We start from the raw sequence: 23913 nt of genomic DNA on the forward strand, positions 1-23913 counted from the left end.
GGACGAGGTACCACGCTCCCTGTAACTGCTGTTCAATTATAACTACTTACCCTGGGAATGTTCCTGTTTAGATTTGCTTTTTGGGTGCTGAGGAGTGGGAGGGAAGGGAAGGCCCCATTGTTGGAGTGGTCACAAGCTTTAGAACATTCAGAGACTGGTGAACACACCCACTGATTGCATAAGACTCAAATGTCCAACGTTATGACATCTAACACTCGGGCTGCTGCCAACTCTGAGAGGAGAGCATGATGATAAATAAATGCCTGATGTCCGAGAAACCAAATCCTAACCTCGGCCCAAAAAGATGCCAGATGGAGTTACAGAAAGAACTATTCACTATCTCTTTCACAGGGGATTTTCATTTTCTATTTTATTTTCCCCACTCTGCTTCCTAAGGTTTAGAGCCCAAAGGTCAAGGAGCTAGAAAGTCTCTAAAGCAAAGCCTCACAGATCTTGGAATTTTGTTTTTCTTTTTAATTTTTTTTAATGTTTTATTTATTTCTGAGAGAGACAGAGAGAGAGATAGTGTGAGCAGGGGAGGGTCTGAGAGGGGGAGAGGGAGACACAGAATCTGAAACAGGCTCCAGGCTCTGAGCTAGCTGTCAGCACAGAGCCCGGTGTGGGTCTCGAACCCACGAACCATGAGATCATGACCTGAGCCAAAGTGGGACACTACCCAGGTGCCCCGATCTTGGAATTTTGAGTAGCAGAAAGGAAATCTCAAAAGAGGACAGAACGGGATTAGAAACAGGAGTTCCTAGATGCACTCTGGATGCAGTCACCTCATCTCAGCTCCGAAGAAGCTATTTTCTTCTTTCTAAGGCTGCTTTCAACATAATATCCCCTGAATTAAAGGAGCTGTGAGGTTACCAAAGACACACAAGTAGAAAAATCAATTAAAAATGGAAACCAAAGGGGAGCCTGGGTGGCTCAGTCGACTGAATGTCTGACTTTGGCTCAGTTCATGATCTCACCATTCATGGGTTTGCGCCCCACATGGGGCTCTCCACTCTCAGCATAGAGCCCACTTCAGATCTGTGTCTCCCTCTCTCTCTACTTCTCCTTGCCCTTGTTCTCTCTCTCAAAAATAAATAAAAACATTAAAAAAAAAAAAAAAAAAGGAAACCAAGGAGTGTCTGGATGCTCAGTGCTCAGTCAGTTGAGTGTCTGACTCTTGATTCAGACTCAGGTCATGATCCCAAGGTCATGAGATCAAGCCCCACATCAGGCTCTGTGCTGACCATGGAGCCTGCTTAAGATTCTCTCCCTGTCTCTCACCCTCTTCCCCCACTCATGCTGTCACTCTGGTTCTCTAAAAAAAAAAGGAAACCAAAACAACTTATATCTTCTTAAAATCAATAGCTCATGGTAAACACTATTTAGTTATATCTAATGTTTTGAAACAAAAAGACCAAAGACACGAAGTAGTGAAATGGAGATTAATATTCTAGGACAGACAGCACTATGAATAAGTGAATAAGCACAGTGAATAAGACACTAAAAAAATTTTTTTTAATGTTTTATTTATTTCTGAGAGAGAGAGACAGACAGTGTGAGCAGGGGAGGGTCAGAGAGACAAGGAGACACAGAATCTGACACAGGCTCCAGGCTCTGAGCTAGCTGTCAGCACAGAGCCCGACGCGGGGCTGGAACCCACGAACCATGAGATCATGACCTGAGCTGAAGTCGGCCGCTTAACTGACTGAGCCACCCAGGCGCCCCAAATAAGACATTTTTAAAAGGACTCAGGAGGGGCGCCTGGGTGGCTTAGTCGGTTAAGCGTCTGACTTTCGCTCGGGTCATGATCTCGCGGTTCGTGGGTTCGAGCCCCGCGTCGGGCTCTGTGCTGACTGCCAGCTCAGAGCCTGGAGCCTGTTTCAGAGTCTGTGCCTCCCTCTCTCTCTGACCCTCCCCTGCTCACGCTGTTTCTCTCTCCTAGAAATAAATAAATAAAACAAAAAAAAAAATTAAAAAAAATAAAAAAATAAAATAAAATAAAAGGACTCAGGAATGAGGGCCATTCTTATACAAGATAATGATATTATCTGGGTACATGGGTGGCTCAGTCAGTTAAGCCTCTGACTCCTGGTTTTGGCTCATGCCATGATCTCATGGTTCATGGGTTCGAGCCACACGTCTGGCTCCTTGCTGACAGTGTAGATCCTGTTTGGAACTCTCTCTCTCCTTCTTTCTGACTCTCCCCTCCTCAAGGGTCTCTCTCTCTCTCTCAAAATAAATAAATAAACTTAAAAAAAAAAGATAGTGATACTATCATGCAGTTATTTGGGAAGTGTTTTATATTTGCTGAAAGAAAAAAAGGAAGGAAGGGAGGGGAGAGAGCGAGAAAGAAAGAAAGGAAGGAAGGAAAAAAACACACTGCCCACATACATACATATATATCATGAGCAGCAGCAGATCTCATCTGCTAACTTCTCAGTCAGTCTGCCAGCCTGTCCTCTGCCTAGTACAGACTATGATGTCTGCAGTAATTACTCCTTGAACTGTAAGGACCTAGAACAGGTATCTAGCTTGATCTTGGCAAGAACCCAAGATGGGGCCAGTATCTTAAGTTCATAGGTGCAGAATCTAATGGCTCCAAGTGACATTTCTTGACTTAAATGGGAGTTCCCCTCCCACTAAGGACTGAGGATTGGAGAAAACATACTTCTAAAGATGGGGAAGAATGGAATATTTCATAGAATCCTAGAAACCCAGAGCAGACAAAAGATCATCTAGTCTAGTGGTTCTTAATGGGGAGTGACTGTGCCCCCAGGGGCCTTTCAGCCATGTCTGGAGACATTTTTGACTGTCATGACTGGAGGGTGCTCTGGGCATTCAGTAGGGAGAGGCCAGGAATGCTGCAAACATCCTCCAATGCACAGGCTCACACAGCCTCAAACGTCAATAGTGCTGAGGGTGGGGCGCCTGGGTGGCTCAGTCGGTTAAGTGTCTGGCTTCAGCTCAGGGTCATGATCTCATGGTTTATCAGTTTGAGCCCTGCACTGGTCTCCACACTGACAGTGCAGAGCCTGCTTCGGATCCTCTGTCTACCTCTGCCCCTCCACTGGCACACTCATTCTCACTCTCTCTCAAAAATAAGCATTTTTCTTTTTTTAAGTAAAAAAAAAAACAAGGGCCTGGGTTGTTCAGTCGGTGAAGCATCCAACTTCAGCTCAGGTCATGATCTCACGGTTCGTGGGTTCAAGCCCCGCGTCGAGCTCTGTGCTGACAGCTAGCTCAGAGCCTGGAGCCGGCTTCAGATTCTGTCTCCCTCTCTCTCTGACCCTCTCCTGCTCTCACTCTCTCTCTCAGAAATAAATAAAAACATTTAAAAAGTTTTTAAATAAAGTAAAAAAACAAAAATGCTGAGGTTGAGAAATCCTGATCTAGTCCATTTTTATAAAGAAACTGAGCCCACCAGATATAAGAGACTTGTCTATGACAGTGATGGTAGGAATCATCTTATCTTCAAGTCCAAGACTCTCACCAGCCCAGTCTGTATTGTTCTAAGCTTTTTATTTAAAAAAAATTTTTTTTAATGTTTTATTTATTTCTAGGAGAGAGAGAGACAGCATGAGCAGGGGAGGGTCAGAGACAGAGGGAGTCACAGACTGAAACAGGCTCCAGGCTCTGAGCTGGCAGTCAGCACAGAGCCCGACGCGGGGCTCGAACCCACGAACCGAGAGATCATGACCCAAGCGAAATTCGGACACTTAACCGACTAAGCCACCCAGGTACCCCTGTATTGTTCTAAGCTTTAACCTGCTTCGGGTCTTCAGTTTTCAGATATTAAGTTCTGAGATGTCTTGGGGCGCCTGGGTGGCTCAGTCGGTTAAGTGTCCAACTTTGGCTCAGGTCATGACCTCATGGTTCATGGGTTCGAGGCCCGCATCGGGTTCTGTGCTGGCAGCTCAGAGCCTGTAGCCTGTTTCGGATTCTGTGTCTCCCCCTCTCTCTCTCTCTCTCTCTGCCCCTCCCCTGCTCTGGCTCTGTCTCTGTCTCAAAAATAAACAAAAACTATAAAAAAAGTTAAAAAAAAAAAAAAAAAGTCTTCATATCCTGTAGAAAGTCGGTCTTTCATACCCCGTAGGAAAGATGCTGCTTGCTTACATCCGAGAATTGGTCTGTTAGTTCTGGAGCGCTACCATTGTTTTCCACTTCCTTGGCCTGACTAGCCCATTTCCTGCTTTGCTTGGTTATTTCACAGCACCTTACATCTGAGCTCTTGGTTCATCATTTTCCTGCCAGTGATTTGAACTGTTTTCTCTGTATGAGTCTTCTTCCAGAATAAATTATTTACCTGAGTCTACGAGCCATATTTCTATCATTTTTCCTTATCAAAGTTTCTCTCCTATATAGTTTTCTCCCCCCGCTTTTCTGCTTAAATCACCTAGACAAGGGCAATTCTCTCCGGCAGTCTGCTTATGTAAAAGGGTACAGGTGGGCTCTCTTCGCCTGCTCCCCGTTTACCGAGGTATTATTTGAATATCGCCCTCAGAACATGACTGGGGTGTATTCTGGATGGTGGTCTTTGCCCAGTCTTCACTTAGGGAAGGGTGGGTGGTGGAGAACTGACCAGGGAAAGTTGTCTCCCCGTATTGTGTAACGTAGCTCCATGCCAACGATCACTCCACTGAAGAAGTATGTTGGGGTCCAAATACGCAGTATCAGATGAAATGACCTTAGGGTTAACTTGATTTCCTGCTTCAGAGTGAGCTAATGAAATTCAGAATGAAATTTTTGAATTTGGTGTGTCCTCAATTTTTTTTTTCACCTGTCTGTTTAGTCAGGATTTGTTTGCTGCCCAGTTAGCCCTAGGACTCTAGCAGACTGTTTCCATTCTCTCGGCAAGAAAGGGGGGAAAAAATAAAGTGCCCAAAAGAGCCAGTCATTTTGCTATGTTAACTAGGGTGTGGAGGTCCCCAGCTTTTGGTTGCTGGCCACTCCCTTCCTTCCTTCCTAGAATGCAGTTCTTATATATGATGAAGTCTTATTTTTATTTATTTTTTAAAGTTTATTTATTTATTTTGAGAGAGAGAGCACAAGCAGGTGAGGGGCAGAGAAAGAAGGAGAGAGAACTCCCAGAGCCTGACATGACATGAGGCTCAAACCCACGAACCGCAAGATCATGAACTGATCCCAAACCAAGAGTTGGATGCTTAACCAAGTGAGCCACCCAGTCACCCTTGACAGTCTTAATTTTAAACAGTCTTATTTTTAAATTCTGAGTCTGTGGCCTTCTTTCCTTTTTCTTTTTATGATTTTATTTTTTGGGGGGTGCCTGGGTGGCTCAATCGGTTAGGCATCTGACTTCGGCTCAGGTCATGATCTCGTGGTTCGTGGGTTTGAGCCCCACACAGGGCTCTGCGCTGACAGCTCAGAGCCTGGAGCCTGCTTCAGATTCTGTGTCTCCCTCTCTCTCTGCCCCTCCCCCATGTCCTCACACAACCTCTCTCTCTCAAAAATAAACATTAAAAAAATTTTTTTAAAGATATTTTTAAAGTAATCTCCATACCCAATGTAGGGCTCAATATTACAACCTCAAGATCAAGAGTTATATGGTCCACTGACTGAGCCAGCCAGGTGCCCCTGTAGTCTTATTTTCTACAGCAGAAGTGGGGTAAGTGACATAGCAGGTCTAGGAAAGCTGAGTTCATCTCAAGTGGAATCCTAAACCAGAAGTAGGAAACACTGAAAACCAACTGAATGTTAAAAAAAGAAGCCTCAATAGTTTGAGGAACTGGAAGCCCCAGTACCTCTAACATGCAAAAGAATGGGGGTGGGGGCCAGTATAAGGCATGTTGGTAGAAACGTACTTGGGAAACAGCTATACCCTAGGTCCCTTCTACCACTTCCCGTCACTGGGTGATTATCTGTCTCCCAACATGGCAGAACAATGAAAGTTTCCTCTCTGGACAGTGTAGAGTCTGCAGAGTCCCCGGACTGGGAAGCCTCAGGCAGGCTCAGAGTGAGTCTACTACTGAAAACAGAGGACTAAATGACCATGTGTACAGACTGTTAAAAACAAGAGAGGTGAAAAAAATCCCAGGAGGGTGGTGAACAGAAGTCCAGAGTAACTGTGATGCACCAGAGGGAAGATGAACAGTCTCAGCCTAATGGGGTTTTATATTCACCCACACAGTCATGGTGCCCGGTGCCCTTCATTCCGTCGTGGAAAGGCAGGTTCCCTGGGGTATCGTTTCATGTAGGGCCGGGGTGCTGGTGATGAATTCTTTCAACTTTTTTTTAAAAAATATCTGAAAGTGTTTATTTTGCCTCGTTACTGAAGGGTACAGCATATTCTCTGGAGTATAGCATTCTAGGTTAATATTTTGTATCTCTCAGTCCTTCAAAGTTACTGCTCTACTGCCTTTTAGCTTACATTGTTCCTGGCAAGAAATCTGCACCATCTTTATCTCTGCTCTGTATATTGTGTGTCTTTTCTCCTTGGTTAATTAAAATTGGGGGGTGCCTGGGTGGCTCAGTGGGTTGAGCGTCCGACTTCGGCTGAAGTCATGATCTCACCGTTCGTGAGTTTGAGCCTCACATGGGTTCGCTGCTGTCAGCGCAGAGCCTGCTTCGGATCCTCTGTCTCTCTCTCTCTGCCCCTCCCCTGCTCACCTCTCTCTCTCAAAAATAAGTAAAACATTAAAAGTTTTTCTTTTTTATAACTGCTTTTAAGCAATTTGGCTATAATGCGTCTTGGTGTAAAGTTCCTCATATTGCTTATGCTTGGGGTTCAGTGAACTTCTTGGATCTGAGAGTTTATAGTTTTCATCAAATTTGGAAATAGTTCCAAATACCCTGCCCCTTTCTTCTCTCCCCTGCATTCTTCTCTCTTTTGGGGACTCCAATGATATATACTGGACTCCTTGAAGTTGCCCCACGGCTTACTGATGTTTTTGGGTTTTTCTCCTCAGTCTTTTTCCTATTTCACTTTGGACAGTTTCTAATGCTGTCTCCAAGTTCACTATTTTTTTCTTCTGCAATGTCTAACCCCTAACCCTTCAGTAAAAAAGGAGATAAAAATAAAGAAAGCATGAGGTTAACAATTGTTAAATCTTGGCAGAAGGTAAGCAGGCAATTTATATTATTCTTTCAACTTTTCAGCATTTTGGACTTTTTTAAAGTTTATTTATGAGAGAGAGAGAACAAGCAGGGGAGGGGCAGAGAGAGAGGCGGACAGAGGACCCAAAGCAGGCTGTGTGCTGACAGCAGAGAGCCCGATGTGGAGCTTGAACTCACCAACCGTGAGATCATGACCTGAGCCCAATTCGGAAAGTCTGATGCTTAACCAACTGAACCACCCAGGCGCCCCTGTTGAATATTTTTAATAAGAGACTGGAGACAGGGAAAGAATGGGTATTACCACTGTATGAGAAACTGACCGGATCTGTCAGTCTCAGTTAAAGTCTGGAAAAAGTTATTTCTCTAACTTGAATTTCAAAGTTCCTTAAGGGATAAATAGGGGTGGGGGAACACAGAAGGAGAGACACCCCAGCAGACAACCAAAACAGTAAAGTTCAAGGTAACACACCCTAGGATTATCGGTGGGAAAGCAAACTGGAAACTTCAGTAGCCACATGACTGCCTCATCTTCAAATCTTGAAGCACTTTTACCACAAACATGATTATGTCTGTAGGCTGAGTAATTTTTAAGGGGTCTGCCTCACAGTAGCCTCTTGCGGAAAGCCTAGAGCAGAGGGAGATTCCTGCTCAACTGCAAGGTTTTATTTTCTCAAGTCCCTAGCAACTAGTACCAACAATATTGATGTGTCTGGAGACCAGCGAGTGGCTTCTCTCCTTCCTCTCCTGGCTACACCAGTGCTCGAGAAGATGGGGAAAGGAGCTGTGAGAGAAGTGAGTCACCAAGGTCTGCTTTACCCTGTCACTCTCAGTGATGGGGACTCCGAAAACCATCTAAGCTTAAAAGATCTTCCTTTTCCCCCTCAGCTGCAAAAGAGAAGCAGCTTTGTTCCCACTGCCATTAAAGGAAGTTCATGAGGATCATCTGTGACTGGATTAGAATCAACTGGAAAGTCGTGAGCAACATCTAAGCCTTTCCTCCTTCCTTTTGTAACACTGTTAGTGGCTTATACCTGTCACTGTGAAAATGTACGCTGGCACAGACATGAAAATAATACTGTCTGTCCCCAGTAGCTTCAGAGAAGGGGAAAAAAATCTGCCACCATCTTTCATCCAACAGACTAGTACAATCTGGCTTCCTGCTCTGGTGGGAATCTGGACTAGGTACCTCTAAGATTGTTCCCAGAGCCCAGATTCTACACTTTGATGCCACCTTGACATGGCCTAAATCCCAAATCCTCAGAGCTTTGCATTTTGACTGGCTATAACCATACCCTCATTTCCTCCTCAAAACAATCCTGAACAATAAAGTTCATACAGACACAGACTGACTTTAAGACACGGAGAGAAAAACTTTGGGAAAGCATCCAGGTGCCAGGCCTCCCAGCCTGGAGAGAAAGACTCACTCCTAAATGAAGACTCCTGGTTGCCGGCTCAAGCCTGCTTTCAGACTGTTTGAGGACGCGGTCTATGAGTGACAAAATCACAGACACTGGTCTACTAGATTCACCTTCTCATCTCTGACTCTCAAGCCTGCTGGCTGCTCTTCCCATGTCCATCTGTAATGTCACTCTCTCTCTCTCTCTCTCTCTCAACATAAATAAACATTAAAAAAAAAAAAAAAGATCAAGCTGGGATTCTCCAAGGCTTCTCATACAGGCAAGCCATGGGACTGGGGTTCAAATTTTACGGCTGTTGAGCTGCCAATGAGGACTATAAAATTTGGCCTGACTACTCCACTAAATAAGATACTTCATTAGGGGCGCCTGGGTGGCTCAGTCAGTTAAACGTCTGACTTCAGCTCAGGTCATGATCTCACAGTTTGTTGGTCCCAGCCCCACGCTGGGCTCCGTGCTGACAGCTAGCTCAGAGCCTGGAGCCTGTTTTGAATTCTGTACCTCCCTCTCTCTCTGACCCTCCCCAGCTCACACTGTGTGTGTGTGTCTCTCTCAGAAATAAATAAAACATTAAACATTCTTAAAAAAAGAAGATACTTCGGGGCGCCCGGGTGGCTTAGTCGGTTAAGCGTCCGACTTTCGCTCAGGTCATGATCTCGCGGTTCGTGGGTTCGAGCCCCGCGTCGGGCTCTGTGCTGACTGCCAGCTCAGAGCCTGGAGCCTGTTTCAGAGTCTGTGACTCCCTCTCTCTGACCCTCCCCTGCTCACGCTGTATCTCTCTCTCTGCTAGAAATAAATAAAATATTTAAAAAAAAAAAAAAAAGCCAGGGGGAAAATCTTTCAGTGAACATGCAGGAGGTCCTTTTTGGATCCTGTGGCAGATATATGCTTTCTTGTGTCTAATGGATAACACATGGATGTTACCTGAGTCCCAAACCATATCTTATGTAAATTCTGCCCAAATTTAAACTGTTTACAACCCCATCATAAGAATGACATCTAGTTCAAAACAAAGGAGGATTATATTTAGAAATAAACGGCAAGTCAAAGCTGTACTCAGATGAAAATTCATATCCTTTGATACATTTATGAGGAAAAACATTAACCAATCATTTTATTCAAGAAATTAGAATAAGAACACATGCACATGACACAGAAGGGGAAAAAAGGATTTTTTTTAAAAAGACAATTAAAATAGACAAATCTCCAGCCTGTATTTCCATGAAAATCATAACACAAACAGGATAAAATGAGAAAGGGGATCATAATTACTAATGCAGGAGCTACTGTCTAAATTACACTGATTTAATTTAAAGTCAATAAATTAAAATTTTTTAGGTTGAAAGGTCTATTTTAAATTTTTTTAATGTTTATTTTGAGAAAGAGTACAAGGGGAAGAGGGGCAGCGGGAACGCGAGAATACCAAGCAAGCTCTGTACTGTCAGCACAGAGCTTGACGCGGGGCTTGAACTCACAAACAGTGAGACCATGACCTGAGCCAAAGTCACACATTTAACCAACTGAGCCACCCAGGCGCCCCCCTGTTTTATAAGAAAATACAAATTGCCAAAACTGACTGAAGAAGTAGACAACCTGAATAAATATATCAAAAGGCTGTCAAATATTTATCCTTTCCCTTCAAAGAACAAATTCAAAGTTTTATAGGTAAATCACTTCTGACATTCAAGGAAGGGAATTCCTAGGTTATTTCATCTATTTGGAAACAAGACGACAAGATGGAAAACTTCCCATTTCATTTAATAAGAGAAATTTGATAGAGAAAAATTTGAAAAAGATTTAAAAGCGAGAAAAAATACACATACACATATGTAAAATAAGGTGTTCAACTGTTCATTCCAAATATTTGTTGAGTGCCTACTATGTACCAGGGCTGTCCTAGGTGCTAGGGATACAGCAGTGACCCAAACAGTCTATGCTCTCATAGAGCTTATATTTGGCTAGTGAAAGCAGGGATAAACAAACAAATGGGTAAGTATAAAATGTCAGCCAGTGACAGTTCACCATAGTAAGGGAGGGAACAGGAAAGTTTCCATTTTATACAAAGCTGTAAAAGAAGACCTCACTGGTAAGGTGGTATTTGACCAGAGACTTAAAGGAATTAACAGAACAAGCATATTTCAGACATAGGGAACAAAAAATACAAAGCCTTGGGATGGGAATATATTTGAAATGTTCAAAGAAGAGCCAGAAGGCTCCAATATTAGTAACTGTAGATGTATAAAAAATAAGTCAAATTTAACAATACAGAAAAAGGACAATACATAATAAAGTTTATTTCAGAATTGCAATGATATCCAATATTAGAATTAGATTACATTAATATATTTTTTAAAATGTTTTATTTAGTTTTGAGAGAGAGATAGAGACAGTGTGAGCAGGGAAGGGTCAGAGAGAAAGGGAGACAGAATCCAAAGCAGGCTCCAGGCTCTGAGCTAGCTGTCAGCATAAAGCCCGACACGCGGGGCTTAAACCCATGAACCGTGAGTTCATGACCTGAACCGAAGTCAGACGCTTAGCCGACTAAGCCACCCGGGTGGCCCTAGATTAATTAATAGATTAAATAAGAAAACTTATATGATCATTTCAAAAGAAACTGAAAAGGTAGTTAATACTAATTTAAAAAACAAACTCCTAGTAAACTGGAAGTAAAAGGAAGTAGTTCAAATATCACTTCCTTAGGGAAGCTTTCTCTAACCTCCCCTGGTTTATGCCAGGCCTCCCTGTTACAAGTAGTTATACTGTCCTGTATCATTCGTTTGTAATTTTTTTTAATCACAACTACAACTAAACTAATTTTTGGACTAAGTATAAGACAACAACATTAGACTGCTTAAAAAGGTGAGGAGTTTGGGGGCCCCGCTGCCTCACTGGTAATGCATGGTTACTACAAAAAATAAAATACAATAAGTAAGTAATTGAGTTTAAAAAAATATCTAGTAATTGAGTTTAAAAAAATATGACACCTTTAGGGACACCTGGGTGGCTCAGTCAGTTAAATGCCCAACTCTTGGTTTTGGCTCAGGTCATGATCTCACAGCCCTGTGGGTTCAAGTCCCACCTTGGGCTCTGCACTGCCACTGCAGAGCCTGCTTGGGATTTTCTCTCTCCCTTTCTCTCTGCCCCTCCCCAACTTGTGCTGTCTCTGTCGCTCTCAAAATAAATTAAAAAATTGAAAACAAATTAAAAATGTGACACTTTCCATTAATAAACTGGGAATAAAGACATAATGGAACCACTCAGCAACAATAACTTTTAAATTTTATTTTTTAAATTTTATTGATTTTGAGAGAGAGACAGAGTAGGGGAGGGGCGCAGAGATAGAGAGAGAGAGAGAGAGAGAGAGAGAGAGAGAGAATCCCAAGCAGGCTCTGTGCTACCAACACAGAGCCCGACGCAGGGCTCAAACTCACAAACCATGAGATCATGACCTGAGCTGAGATCCAAGAGTCAGATGTTTCACCAACTGCACCACCCAAGCACACCAATAACTTTAAATTTTAAATGAATTGTCTAGAATCACAACCATTACAAGAAAAAGCAGTTTTTAATCAAAAGTATACAGAAAAATAGAAAGTAGATGATTACAGAAATAGGTAAACTGGTCAGATTTAAGTACATCCTTATCACCTACTGAAGACTTAAGTACATACTTATCTTTTACATTTAAAAGAGTAAAAATAATAACTTCAAATGAAAATAATATGTAGATTACAGATATAACAATCTAATTTAAAAATGGATAAAGCAGGCACCTGGGTGGCTCATTCAGTTAAGCGTCTGAATTCAGCTCAAGTCATGATCTCGTAGTCCATGAATTGGAGTCCCGTTATCAGGCTCTGTGCTGAAGAGCTCAGAGCCTGGATCCTGCTTCAGATTCTGTCTCCCTCTCTCTCTGCTTTCCCCTGCTTGTGCTCTTTCTGTGTGTGTCAAAAATAAACGTTAAAAAAACTTTTTTTGTAATGGACAAGGGATCTGTGTAGATCTTTTCAAAGATGTACAAATGTGCCAATAAGCACATGAAAAAAAAATGCTTATCACTAGCCATCAGGGAAATGCAAATCAAAACCACAATGGAGGGGCACCTGGGTGGCTCAGTCCATTAAGCAGTTAAGTGTCCAACTCTTGATTTTGGCTCATGAACCCTAAGATCATGACCGGGCTCTGTGCTGGCAATGTGGAGCCTGCCTGGGATTCTCTCTCTCTCTCTCTCTCTCTCTCTCTCTCTCTCTGCCCCTCCCCTGCTTGCGCTCACTCACACATGCACGCTCACTCTCTGTCTCTCTCTGTCTCTCTCAAAATAAAGAAATAAATTTAAACAGTTTGGCAATTCCTCAAAGAGTTAGAGTTACCATCCAACCTAGCAATTCTTTTTTTTTTTTTAATTTTAATGTTTGCTTATTTTTTTTTAAATGTTTTTTATTTATTTCTAGGAGAGAGAGAGAGACAGCGTGAGCGGGGGAGGGTCAGAGAGAGAGGGAGACACAGACTCTGAAGCAGGCTCCAGGCTCTGAGCTGGCAGTCAGCACAGAGCCTGAAGCGGGGCTTGAACCCACGAACCGCGAGATCATGACCTAAGCGAAAGTCGGACGCTTAACCGACTAAGCCACCCAGGCGCCCCCCAACCTAGCAATTCTATTCCTAGGTATCTACCCAAGAAAATTGAAATGACATATTAAAAAAAAAATTAACAAGAGTAAAATAAGTGTAACATAAATTGGTCTATTCCATGAATATGGTATATAACTCCATTTATTTAAGTCTTTTTGATTTCTTTCATCAGTGTTTTATAGCTTTCAGCAAACAGATCCAAAATATATTCCATTACATTTATATCTAAGTATCTCATGTGGTTTTTTTTCATTCAACGGTAAATGATACTATTTAAAATTTCAATTTCTATACAGATTTTTGTAAACTGACTTTATATTCTGCAACCTTATTAAACTATATGTAATTCTCATCAGAGGGTTGCTCCCTTATTTGTAAAGCCAGGAATTATGATTCTCACATTTGCACTATAGCTAAGAAACTAAAACTTTAAAAGTAAATTTGTTTAAAATGCTAATTCTTCCCAAACTGATCTATAGATTCAACACAATTCCAATGAAAATCCCAGAAAGATTTTTCAAATAGAAACAGATAAGCTAATTCTATAATTTATATGGAAAAGCAAATGAACCAAAAGAACCAAAACAATATTAAAAAGAAGAAAAAAAAGTTGGAGAACTCACATTACCTGGTTTCCAATCTTACTTTAAAGCTACAGTAATGGAGAGAGTGAATGCTGGTGAAAGTACACATAGAGATCAATGAAACAGAACTGGGAGTCCAGAAATGGACACACCCATGTATGGCCAACTGCTTTTCAACAAAGAACAAAGATAATTCAATGGAAAAATGGATTTTAAAAAAATGGAAAAAAGGACAGTCTTTTCACCAAACGGGGCTAGAACTGAACATTTACACACAAAAAAATCACATACACACACACAAACCTAACTCACAGGGTATACAAAAATTAACTCAAAATGGGTCAAAGACTAAATATAATGCCTGAAACTATAAACCTTCTAGAAGAAAACATAGAAAATATATAAAACACATAAAATCTTTGTGAACTTGGGGTAGGCAAAGGTATCTTCAATAGGATACTGAAAGCACAATCAGTAAAAGAAAAAACTGATAAACTGGGCTTGGTCAAAATTCAGAACTTCTTTTCTGAAAACTACTGTTCATAGAATGAAAAGACAAGACATAAACTGTGAAAATATTTGTAAATCCTAAAACTGATAACAGACTTGCACCCAGAATATATAAAGACCTCTCAAAACTCAATCATAAGAAAATAAGCCAATAAAAAATATGCAAAAGATTTGGGCACTTCAACAAAGATATAGAGATGACAATAAGCATGGAAAAATGCCTCTCACCATCATCAATCACTAGCGAAATGCAAATTAAAATCATGTGATACCATGGGGTATGTGGGTGGCTCAGCTGGTTAAGCGTCCAACTCTAGATCATGATCTCATCGTTTGTGAGATCAAGCTCCGCACTGGGCTCTCTACTAACAGAGCAGAACCTGCTTGGGATTCTCTCTCTCCCTCTCTCCCTCTCTCTCTGCCCTTCCCCTGCTCGCGTTCTTGCTCTCTTTCAAAATAAATAAACTTAAAACAAAACAAAGCCATGAGATACCAATACCTATCAGAAGGGCTAAAATTTTACAAACATACGAGACCGTGTACTAACAAGGATGTTGGTAGGAATGTAAAATGGCATAGCTACTTTGGAAAACAATTTGACAGCTTCTATAAAGTTAAATATACACTTATCATATGACCCATCAATTCCGCTCCTGGGTATTTACATATCCAAGTGATCTGTTCACATAGAAACCTGTGTCTGAATGTTTACAGAAGCATCTGCAATTGTCCAAAGTGCAAATTACTAAGACCTCCTTCAGCTGGCAAAGGGATAAACCAAGTGGTGCATCCACACAAAAGAACGGCAGTCAGCAATGAGAAGGGACAACCTACAGAAACACGCAACATGAGGACTCTGCCATTAAAAAGGTCATATTCAAAAAGGAATGTACTGTATGATTCCATTGAAGTGACATTCTGGAAAAGGCAAAACTACAGAGACAGAAAACAGTTCAGTGTTTGCCCAAGGCTGGGTGTGGAAGGAGAGGCCAACTAGAAAGGGCAGCACAAGGGAATCGGAGAGGGTAATGACACTATTCTGTATTTTGGGTACGGTGGTGGTTACGTGACTATAGGTAATGGCTGAAATGTGAAGAACTGCTCACTCAAAAGGGTAAATTTTACTGTCTGCAAATTATACCTTGATTTTAAAGCTGGAAAAAATACAACGTGTATAATATATCTCAAAAAAGACTTGTTATTTGTATGCTAACCAAAGTTTCTACAGGAAAAAGAGAAGTGTAAGAACGAAGACTGCTTCTTTCTAGGGGTCCTCTCAACTTCTGACACATCCTATGAATCAAGGCCCCATGTGAAAAAGGTGTGTACTTAATGTACAAATCGAAACTGCATTCTTTCCCAGAGGAATGTGATTCTTACAAACACACATGAGGAGAAATAGCGAGGAAACAAGAAAGACAAATAGTACATTGTGAATGCCTTGCATCGTTGTAACACACTGACAAAACTTTAGGGAACAGAAGCCCACCCTGGATGACGACTTGGATTTATATGGTTGAAACATTATTTATGAACACAAAGTAGATATAAAATGCCACACAAAAAAAGAAATTCTCCTTTCTCTTAACAATCTCTTTGTAGAGAGCAGAAAACAAGTACATTTTATAGAAAAAAAATAAAGAAAAAAAGATATGAGCAGAACTGGAAACAGAAGTAGGGTCGGATTACAAACTGTCTATAGGCTCTTAAGATCAATTCTCCCATTTTCTGGCTTATTTGCACCTCTCAAGAAATTTAACCAAGGGGCACCTGGGTGGTTCAGTCAGTTAAGCATCTGACTCTTGATTTCGGCTCAAGTCATGATCTCACAGCTCATGATTTCGAGCCCCGTGTCAGGCTGTGTGCTGACAGCTGGGAGCCTGGAGTCGGCTTCAGATTCAGTGTCTCCCTCTCTCTTCCCCTCCCCCGTTTGCACTCTCTCAAAAATAAACACTTTTTTTTAATTTTAAAAAAAGAAAAAAGAAAAGGAGCAGATGCTGTTCACACATTCACCAATTTTACGTAAAGCTGATTTGATTTTCATAAGCAGTGGCTTTGCTTTATTGCAGTAAAGCAATCTTGGCCATATTGCATTATTGATTTTTTTTTTTTAGTCTTTATGTTGGCTTCTAAAAAGGGGGAGGGGTGGGTACTAAGGAGCTACCGCATGAACAAAGGTCCTGGCAAAAAGGATGCAAACACTTACTTCTAGTACACTTAGGGGTTCTGTCTTAAAAGCACAATATTCAAATACAACATTTGAAAGAATGTAACATGCAATGTAACATTCTGTATTTCAAAACCCTTTAAAATGGCTACTGGAAGGAAATCGTATGTATGTATAGAATAACAAAGAGCTATTTTTTACAAATGGTACAGGTAAATGGACACGAGGTTTTAAAAATTAATTAACACTGATTTTGGCAAGTCATTTAACTGCTAGGAGCCTCCACTTCTTTCCCACAGGTAAAATGACATTAGAGGATCCCTCACGTTTCCTTCCAGCCCTAAACGCCGTGATTCTCCTAAGGAAATAGAAGCTATATGATTCCGAGACTTTACTGCATGAGGAAAGCAGGTGTTATTGTGGGCACTTTTTAAAACTTGCTCGTTTGGGGATCAATTTTTACGACAATTTTCTTCTGGCGCAATAGGTCAGGTAAGGTTGTAAACCAAGTGGAAATATTTCCTATATATCAACAGAAAACACGGGGAAGGAAAAAGCAGTTATGACACTCAAATGGAACGCTACACCGCCGACAATGTTTGACGAGAGAGCGCTATGACAGAATCACTGGAAAGTGTAATTTCCACTTTTCTTCTATTTCCTTCCTTATCCTCTCCTGCAGACAAAAGCCCAGCTTTAATTTTCTCCTAAATCCAAAGAAGGTTCCAAAAGTCACAGAAAACCCGACACATTGTTTTTTTTTTTTTATTAAAGAAATAACCAAAATATTGAAGAGGCACTATCTGCCTACACCAGTCATCAATCTTGCTTGGCACCGAGGACGCCGTTTCCAAATATTATCACCACCACCCCTCACTCCGCTGCAGCCGACGCTCACCACCATCCATTTTTAAAAATCCATTTACGCTGAGCCTTCCATCCCAACCCATCAACAACCATTTCCTCCCTGCAACCGTGGTTCGCACTGCCCGAAACGTCCAGCCAAGCGACGGCTGAGTCCTGCCAACAGGGAGAGACTGCAGACTGCGGTGCTGAGCAGGGCAGGGCCGCTCCTCCCGCTGCACGCCTAAGCTTTCCGCCTCCCACGAGTGATTTAAGACGGTTCGGGACCCAGATAAGACCCCGCCCTTGCAGCCACGACCCCGGAACGGCGGGGGGGGGGGGGGAGGCGGCTGCAGCCCTGCAGAGCCAAGCCTTTGGAAAAACAGGCTGNTTCGGGACCCAGATAAGACCCCGCCCTTGCAGCCTCTTTCCCTACACGGGGGGGGGGGGGGGGGGGAGGAGAGAGGCGGCCTCAGCCCTGCAGAGCCAAGCCTTTGGAAAAACAGGCTGCTCCTCCCCAGCGGCCGGCCAGCCAGCGGCCCGGGGCCGGGCGAGAGGCGCGGCGGAGCCGGTGCGCGCCCAGCGGCTCCCAGGTGGGTCTCCGCAGGCGGGGACCGCGGCTCGGGCTCCCGGAGGGGGTGGGGGTGGCGGCGCGGGCCGAGATCTCGCTCGTCACGATTCACCCAGCAGAGTGGGAAAGAGGGAGGGACCGGAGGCAGAAAACGGAATGGAATCAGGGAGCTCGGGAATAAAGAAGGAAGGGGAGAGGGGAAGGGGGATGAGGAAGGTGATGGGAGTGAAGAAGAACGGGGGTGCAGGGGAGGGTGATGGGTGCAGGAGGGGAGGGTGACGGGCTGCAGGGGATAAAGGCGACACGAAGGGGAGGGATGGGGTGCTCAGGGTGAAGGGGGAGGAAGAAGGAATGGCGTGGGGGGGATGGGGTGAAGGGGAGAAAAATGGGGTTGAGGAGGGAGCGATAGGGTGAAGGGGGATGGGGGTAAAGGGGGAAGAGAGGGCTGGGGACGAAGGGGAGGGCTGGGTGAAGGAGGATGGGGTGAAGAGGGGAGGGGTGGGATGCAGGGGGAGGAATGCAGGAAGCGGCGAGCGGGGGAAGCAGGGAAGCGGGCGCAAGCCGCTGGAAGCCGGGAGGGACTTCCCCGAGAGGAGGGCGGCGCCGAAATAACGGGACCCTCCCAGCCAGGAGCCCCCGGCCGGGAGGGGTGAGCAGCCTGCGCGGAGGCCGGACGCCGCGGGCAGGTACGGCGCCCCGCTCCTGCCGGGCAGCCGCAGCCCTCGCCTGCGGACGGACCCCGACTCCACTTACTCTCTCCGACCACGGCTTTGAGGCCAATGGGGGCCATCGTGCTGCGCGACTCCTCCGGCTCCGAGTCTCCTCAAGCGACGCCCGCGGACACGGCGCCTCCCCGGGTCAGCGCGCTCTACTGGCCGCAGCCCTCCGCTCTGCAGCCTCGCTCGGGCTCGACTGAAGCGCGGACTCGGCGCGGAGGCGCGACGCGAACCAGAGCGAGGCTGCCGACCTGCCGGCGCGCGCGCGCGCGGGCGCGCGGGCGGGGCCGGCCGGGGGCGGGGCCTCATGCCAGCCCCCGTCACCCGCGCGCCTCCGCCAATCGCACTGCGGCCCAGGGGCTCGGCTCCGCCCGCCGATATGCGGCTGGGCGCGAGGCGGTCCCTGGCTGGCGCGAAAGCCGCGCCCTCCCCCTCACCTCACGCGCCGCGCGCACCCCGCCAGTCCCGCGCTCCTAGGGCTCAGGGTCCTAAAGTCTCCCGTGCCGCCTCCGCACCTGGCCACAGTCTACTGACAGGCTCCGTCTTCCTGAAACCACGTTATGTTCTGTCTTTCCTCTTTCTGGGAACCGTCCATTTCCCCCCTGCCCACATTAGGAACTCAGAGGCTCCTAACCACAACGTAAGTGGAGGTTTATCGACATTATCTTTCTCTGGGTACCTATATCCACATATCCACCATTCACTGAGCTTTTACGTGTCAGGCTCTATGCTAAGCGCCTTACTGCATCATCTCATTAAATCCTTACAGTAATTAAGCATTGTTTTCAATCTCCATTTTCAGATGGGGGGAAAAAAAACCCTGAGTCTGAGAGAATTGAGCACTAGAGTTGCTCTCAGGCTGTGTAATATCAGCAAATAATTACTGATCTCCCACTACTACATGCAAGCTACTATTCTGGGCATTGGAGCTGCAGCCGTGTACAAGACAGACCTATCCTCAAAGGCTAGAAATGTCTGTCTTTCTTTTTTAAAAAGACTTCTTGGGGCGCCTGGGTGGCTTAGTAGGTTAAGCGTCCGACTTTCACTTAGGTCATGATCTCGCGGTTCGTGGGTTCGAGCCCCGCGTCGGGCTCTGTGCTGACTGCCAGCTCAGAGCCTGGAGCCTATTTCAGAGTCTGTGTCTCCCTCTCTCTCTGACCCTCCCCTGCTCACGCTGTCTCTCTCTCTCTCTCTCCTAGAAATAAATAAAAATATTTAAAAAAATAAAAAGACATTCTTTTTTAAAAATGTCTATTTTTTGAGAGAGAGTCAGAGAGCGGGCGGGGGAGGGGCAGAGAGAGAGAGAGAGACAGAATCGACAGCAGGCTCCAGGCTCTGAGCTGTCAGCAGAGCTCAATGCACGGCTCAAGCCCATGGACCCTTGAGATCATGACCTGAGCGAGTCGATACTTCACCAACTTAGCCACCCAGGCGTCCCATTAAGACTTCATTTTTAAGTAATGTCCACACCCAAGGTGGAGCTCCAACTCACAACCCTGAGATCAAGAGATGCATGTTCTGTGGAGTAAGCCAGCCAGGCATCCTCAAAGGCTAGAAATTTCTAAGTACCAAATCTGATAGGAATATTCTGTAGGACGACTCAGGTCTCAGCATTTCCTTACAGGAGTTCACATTAGCAAAGTGATCCCAGGTCAGTTTGGGATGGACTTTCTGTGCTGATGAGGGAGGTTGCTTTTCAAATATGGCACAGGACTCACCTCTGGCTTCAAAGAAAAGCAAATGAGTTGAGCTAATTAACAACCAAAAAGGACGGAAGAGCTAGTATTCATAAAATCGGTGAATACTCATTAAAAATTTGGAACAACTCTGTGAGCTAAGTCCTCTTCTTAATATTATTAAAATGGGGGCCTGGGTGGCTCAGTTGGTTAAGCGACTGACTCTTGGTTTCAGCTCAGGTCATGATCTCACGGTTTGTGAGTTCAAGCCCCACATCAGGCTCCTCACTGGCGATGTAGAACCTGCTCAGAATTCTCTACCTCTCTCAAAATAAATAAACTTTATTTCTTTTTTACTTTTTAATGTTTATTTACTTTTGGAGGAGAGACAGAGCATGAGCGGTGGAGGGGCAGGGAGAAAGGGGGGACACAGAATCTGAAGCATGCTTCAGGCTCTGAGCTGTCAGCACAGAGCCTGACGCAGGGCTCAAACTTGTCAACCACAAGATCATGACCTGAGTCCAAGACAGACACTCAACCGACTGAGCCACCCAGGCACCCCAATAAACTTAAAAAAAAGAAATGTAATAATATTTACAGATGAAGACATTGAGATTCAGAGAAGATAAGTGCTTTGCTAGTAAGTGACAGATCCAATTCCAGAATCTGAATTCTGAATCATTATTTTATGCTGAGCAACAGCTAAAAGAAGCTGAGGCCGAAGGAGGACTTTCCGGAGGTCACACACAATGAACAATGGCAGAGCCAGTACAACAGGCCACATGTCCTAGTTCAGCTACCAGCCCCAGGGCAGGAAGATTTGACCCTCGTCTCATCCTCACCCCAATCTACCTCAACAGAACTTTCTTATGGCTTCACAGAGTAAGTCTTTGTCATTTTACAGTCTAGACTCTGCCTTTTACCCAAGGAAGCTATTGATAGGCTCAGGGTGCATTCAGAGGAGAAGATCATTTGCAAATGTGAGGGAGCCTAGGATATCCTTGTAATGCTGCATGTGCCCCCCTTCCCCCAACTTAGCCAGGAAAGACTGCCTTCAAGGAGCCAGTATTCTAGCTATGGAGACGGACAGGAATCAAGAAGTCAGACACAGCATTGAGTCACTGTCCTAATAAGTGCTGAAGCAGGACAGAGGCTGTGAGAATGAGTGACAGAGCACCTGACCCAGTGGACCTGGTGTGGTACAGTCAGGGTGGGTCTCCTGAGATGAGTAAAAGGGAGCAGAAGGGTCCCGGGAGAGTGTCCCAGGCAGATATACAGAAAACGGAAGGACCAATTGCCAGAAAAGAGTGTGGATTTTCCAGGAATGGAGAGGTGACCTGTGTGACTGGAAGAGAGTCTGAGGGGCTGAATAGAGAGGAAAGCCTCCCGGGGTGGGCCTCACTGAAGGGCTGCAGGACAATTTCGTAGCCTGGAATCTGTGTGGGGACTTCCTCAGAGGTCACGGGCAAATAAAATATAACAGCTTGTTATTTTCTGCAGAAGGAAGGACAAAAAAAGAAATCTCTTCCTGTGGATGTGTACCTGAGATGTTCACTAGGGATGGCAAAAGTCAGAACGGATGTTATTCTAAATAGGATGGCTGAAAAAGCAGGTGGGGTGACAGTCTGTGAACTCACTCAGGAACCTGACTCTGGGGTAGTGGACTGGAATCTTTCTGGATGTGGAATCCAAGATCTGGCATGAGACCTCTTGACATCAAGAGCCAGTGCTCTACGTGTGTGAAACAAAGACAGTAAAACTTCCTGGCCTCCGAGGAGCCAGCAAGATGACCTACACGTTAAGGTAAAATCCCCCTTTGCTCTGGATTCTTTATTTGGGTATGCAATTGATACACCCCAGGCACCACCCAAAGAGCTCTCATGAATTTTCACTACAGCCCCACGAGGTCAGTGCTCTTATTATTTAATTTTCCTGGTGCGTAGGGAGGTCAAGTCATTTGCTCAAGGTCACATGGCTCTAAGCGCAGACCCAGGACTCTGACTTCCTGATGCCCAGGTGACAGCGTCCAACGCACAGTCCCGGTCCCAGTGCCATGATCTAAGGAGAAGGGTAGGTTGTGCAGACTGCTTGCTGAAAGAGTAACAGCAAACGGACGTCTTGGGAATTCGTACGCAGTTACCCCAGCCTGAGCGCCGGGGCGAGGCTGCGGCCGCAGGATGCGCTGGGCTGGTCCGCGGCCCCCGCAGGTGCGCTGGCAGCTGCGCATGCGCGGCCTGCAGGCGCTGCGGAGCCCTGGTGCGGACCATCCGCTGGGGGTAGGAAGAGTCCTGTGATTTACGCACGGGTCATGTGACAGCGGGGAGCCTGTTTGTAGCCTGGCCACTGCACCAACAGGAGATTAGCAGATGGGGGGATGGATGCAAAGCGGAGCGCTGGAAGTCTGGGCATAAGGACAGGGAACGGCGAGGAGGGACCAAGGAGGAGAGAAGGGGACAGACGAGCCAGAATAGGCAACGGGACAGAACAAGTTGAGACAGAAGAAATGGGGTACGTTTGCTGCCACCAAACCTAGTGATACTGTGGATCCAGTGGCTTGGGTCCCCCAAGGCCTGCTGGAGAGCCCTGAGTCCAGAGTCCGGTCCTTTTCTCAGACAGTCTCCAGGCTTGCACCTAACTCCCTTCTCCTTTTAAGCTGCATCATAAGCTGCATTTTTCCCTGTTCACCCCCACCCGTTCTGATGACCATGGGACATTAAGATTCCACTACGTTCTTTTATTTTTTTTAATTTTTAATGTTTTTATTTTATTTTTGAGAGAGAGACAAGGGTGTGAGCAGGGGAGGGGCAGAGAGAGGGGGAGACACAGAATCCAAAGCAGGCTCCAGGCTCTGAGCTGTAGGCACAGAACCTGATGAGGGGCTTGAACTAACAGACTGTGAGATCATAACCTGAAAGATGATGGCCTGAGCCAAAGTCCTACACTTAACTGATTGAGCCATCCAGGCGCCCGATAGATTCTGCTACATTCTTTTAGATGCAGTTTCCAAAGAATTAAACAAAATGATATTTATAAGATTTTTTTCTTACCTAGGACTGGGAACCTAGTAAGGACCCAGGGCATGTTAGCTATTAATATCCTTAAAAGTGACGTAACATGAGGCAGTGTCCTGCCTTTTCTGCTGCTGTAGATTCTTTGGCAGAGAATGAAAAACTAATTGTCTCCATCGCAACCACCCACCGTCCCTATACCTCCAAAGAGCCTCTGGGCCTGGGGTGCTTGAGTTTGGTACATCCTTGCCCACAAGAGTGAGTTAACAGATTTTTGTATTTGAGGTCAGAAGATAATATCAAAAGTTTTCAAAGTCCAGGCCAGGGTCTCAAATTCAAAGGACTGTAGAGGCCATGTGGAGGAGGTGAGCAGATAAGACAATTGCAGACCATATGCCCTGCCCAGAGGGGTGTCCTTACTCAGCTCCAATCAGTAGTTTCCATGCAGTGATTAAGGATCTTGATCGTAGGAATTATGAAGTCTCCCAATGGTTAAGTACTGCAATGGACTAAAAAATAATCTTTAGGGGTGCCTCGGTGGTGCAGTGGGTTGGTCGTCCAAGTTTTCATTTGGGCTCAGGTCATGATCTCATGGTTGGTGAGTTCGAGCCCTGCATCAGGCCCTGTGCTGATAGCGTGGAGCCTGCTTAGGATTCTCTCTCTTTGCTCCCCACCTGCCACTTGTGTTTTCTCCCTCCTTCTCTCTCTCTCTCAAAATAAAAATAA

The 23913-nt window shown here is 45.0% G+C and overlaps 1 protein-coding gene across 3 annotated transcripts in view; it reads right to left on the reverse strand.

Moving 5' to 3' along the window:
* STXBP1 (syntaxin binding protein 1) overlaps positions 1–18751 on the reverse strand; it is a 68650-nt gene extending 49899 nt beyond the window's left edge. For 2 of the 3 annotated variants that reach the window (XM_039229525.1, XM_039229523.1), the window contains exon 1: positions 18541–18751. In XM_039229525.1, the coding sequence (XP_039085456.1) occupies positions 18541–18577 (37 nt within the window). In that variant the 5' untranslated portion in view covers positions 18578–18751. The remainder of the gene's footprint in view (positions 1–18540) is intronic. The other variant, XM_039229524.1, reaches the window with a different exon arrangement.
* Between the last annotated feature and the right edge of the window lie 5162 nt (positions 18752–23913).

This window comes from Hyaena hyaena, unplaced genomic scaffold (assembly GCF_003009895.1).
Source record: "Hyaena hyaena isolate Hyena2069 unplaced genomic scaffold, ASM300989v1 scaffold_38, whole genome shotgun sequence".
NCBI classification, from domain to species: domain Eukaryota; kingdom Metazoa; phylum Chordata; class Mammalia; order Carnivora; family Hyaenidae; genus Hyaena; species Hyaena hyaena.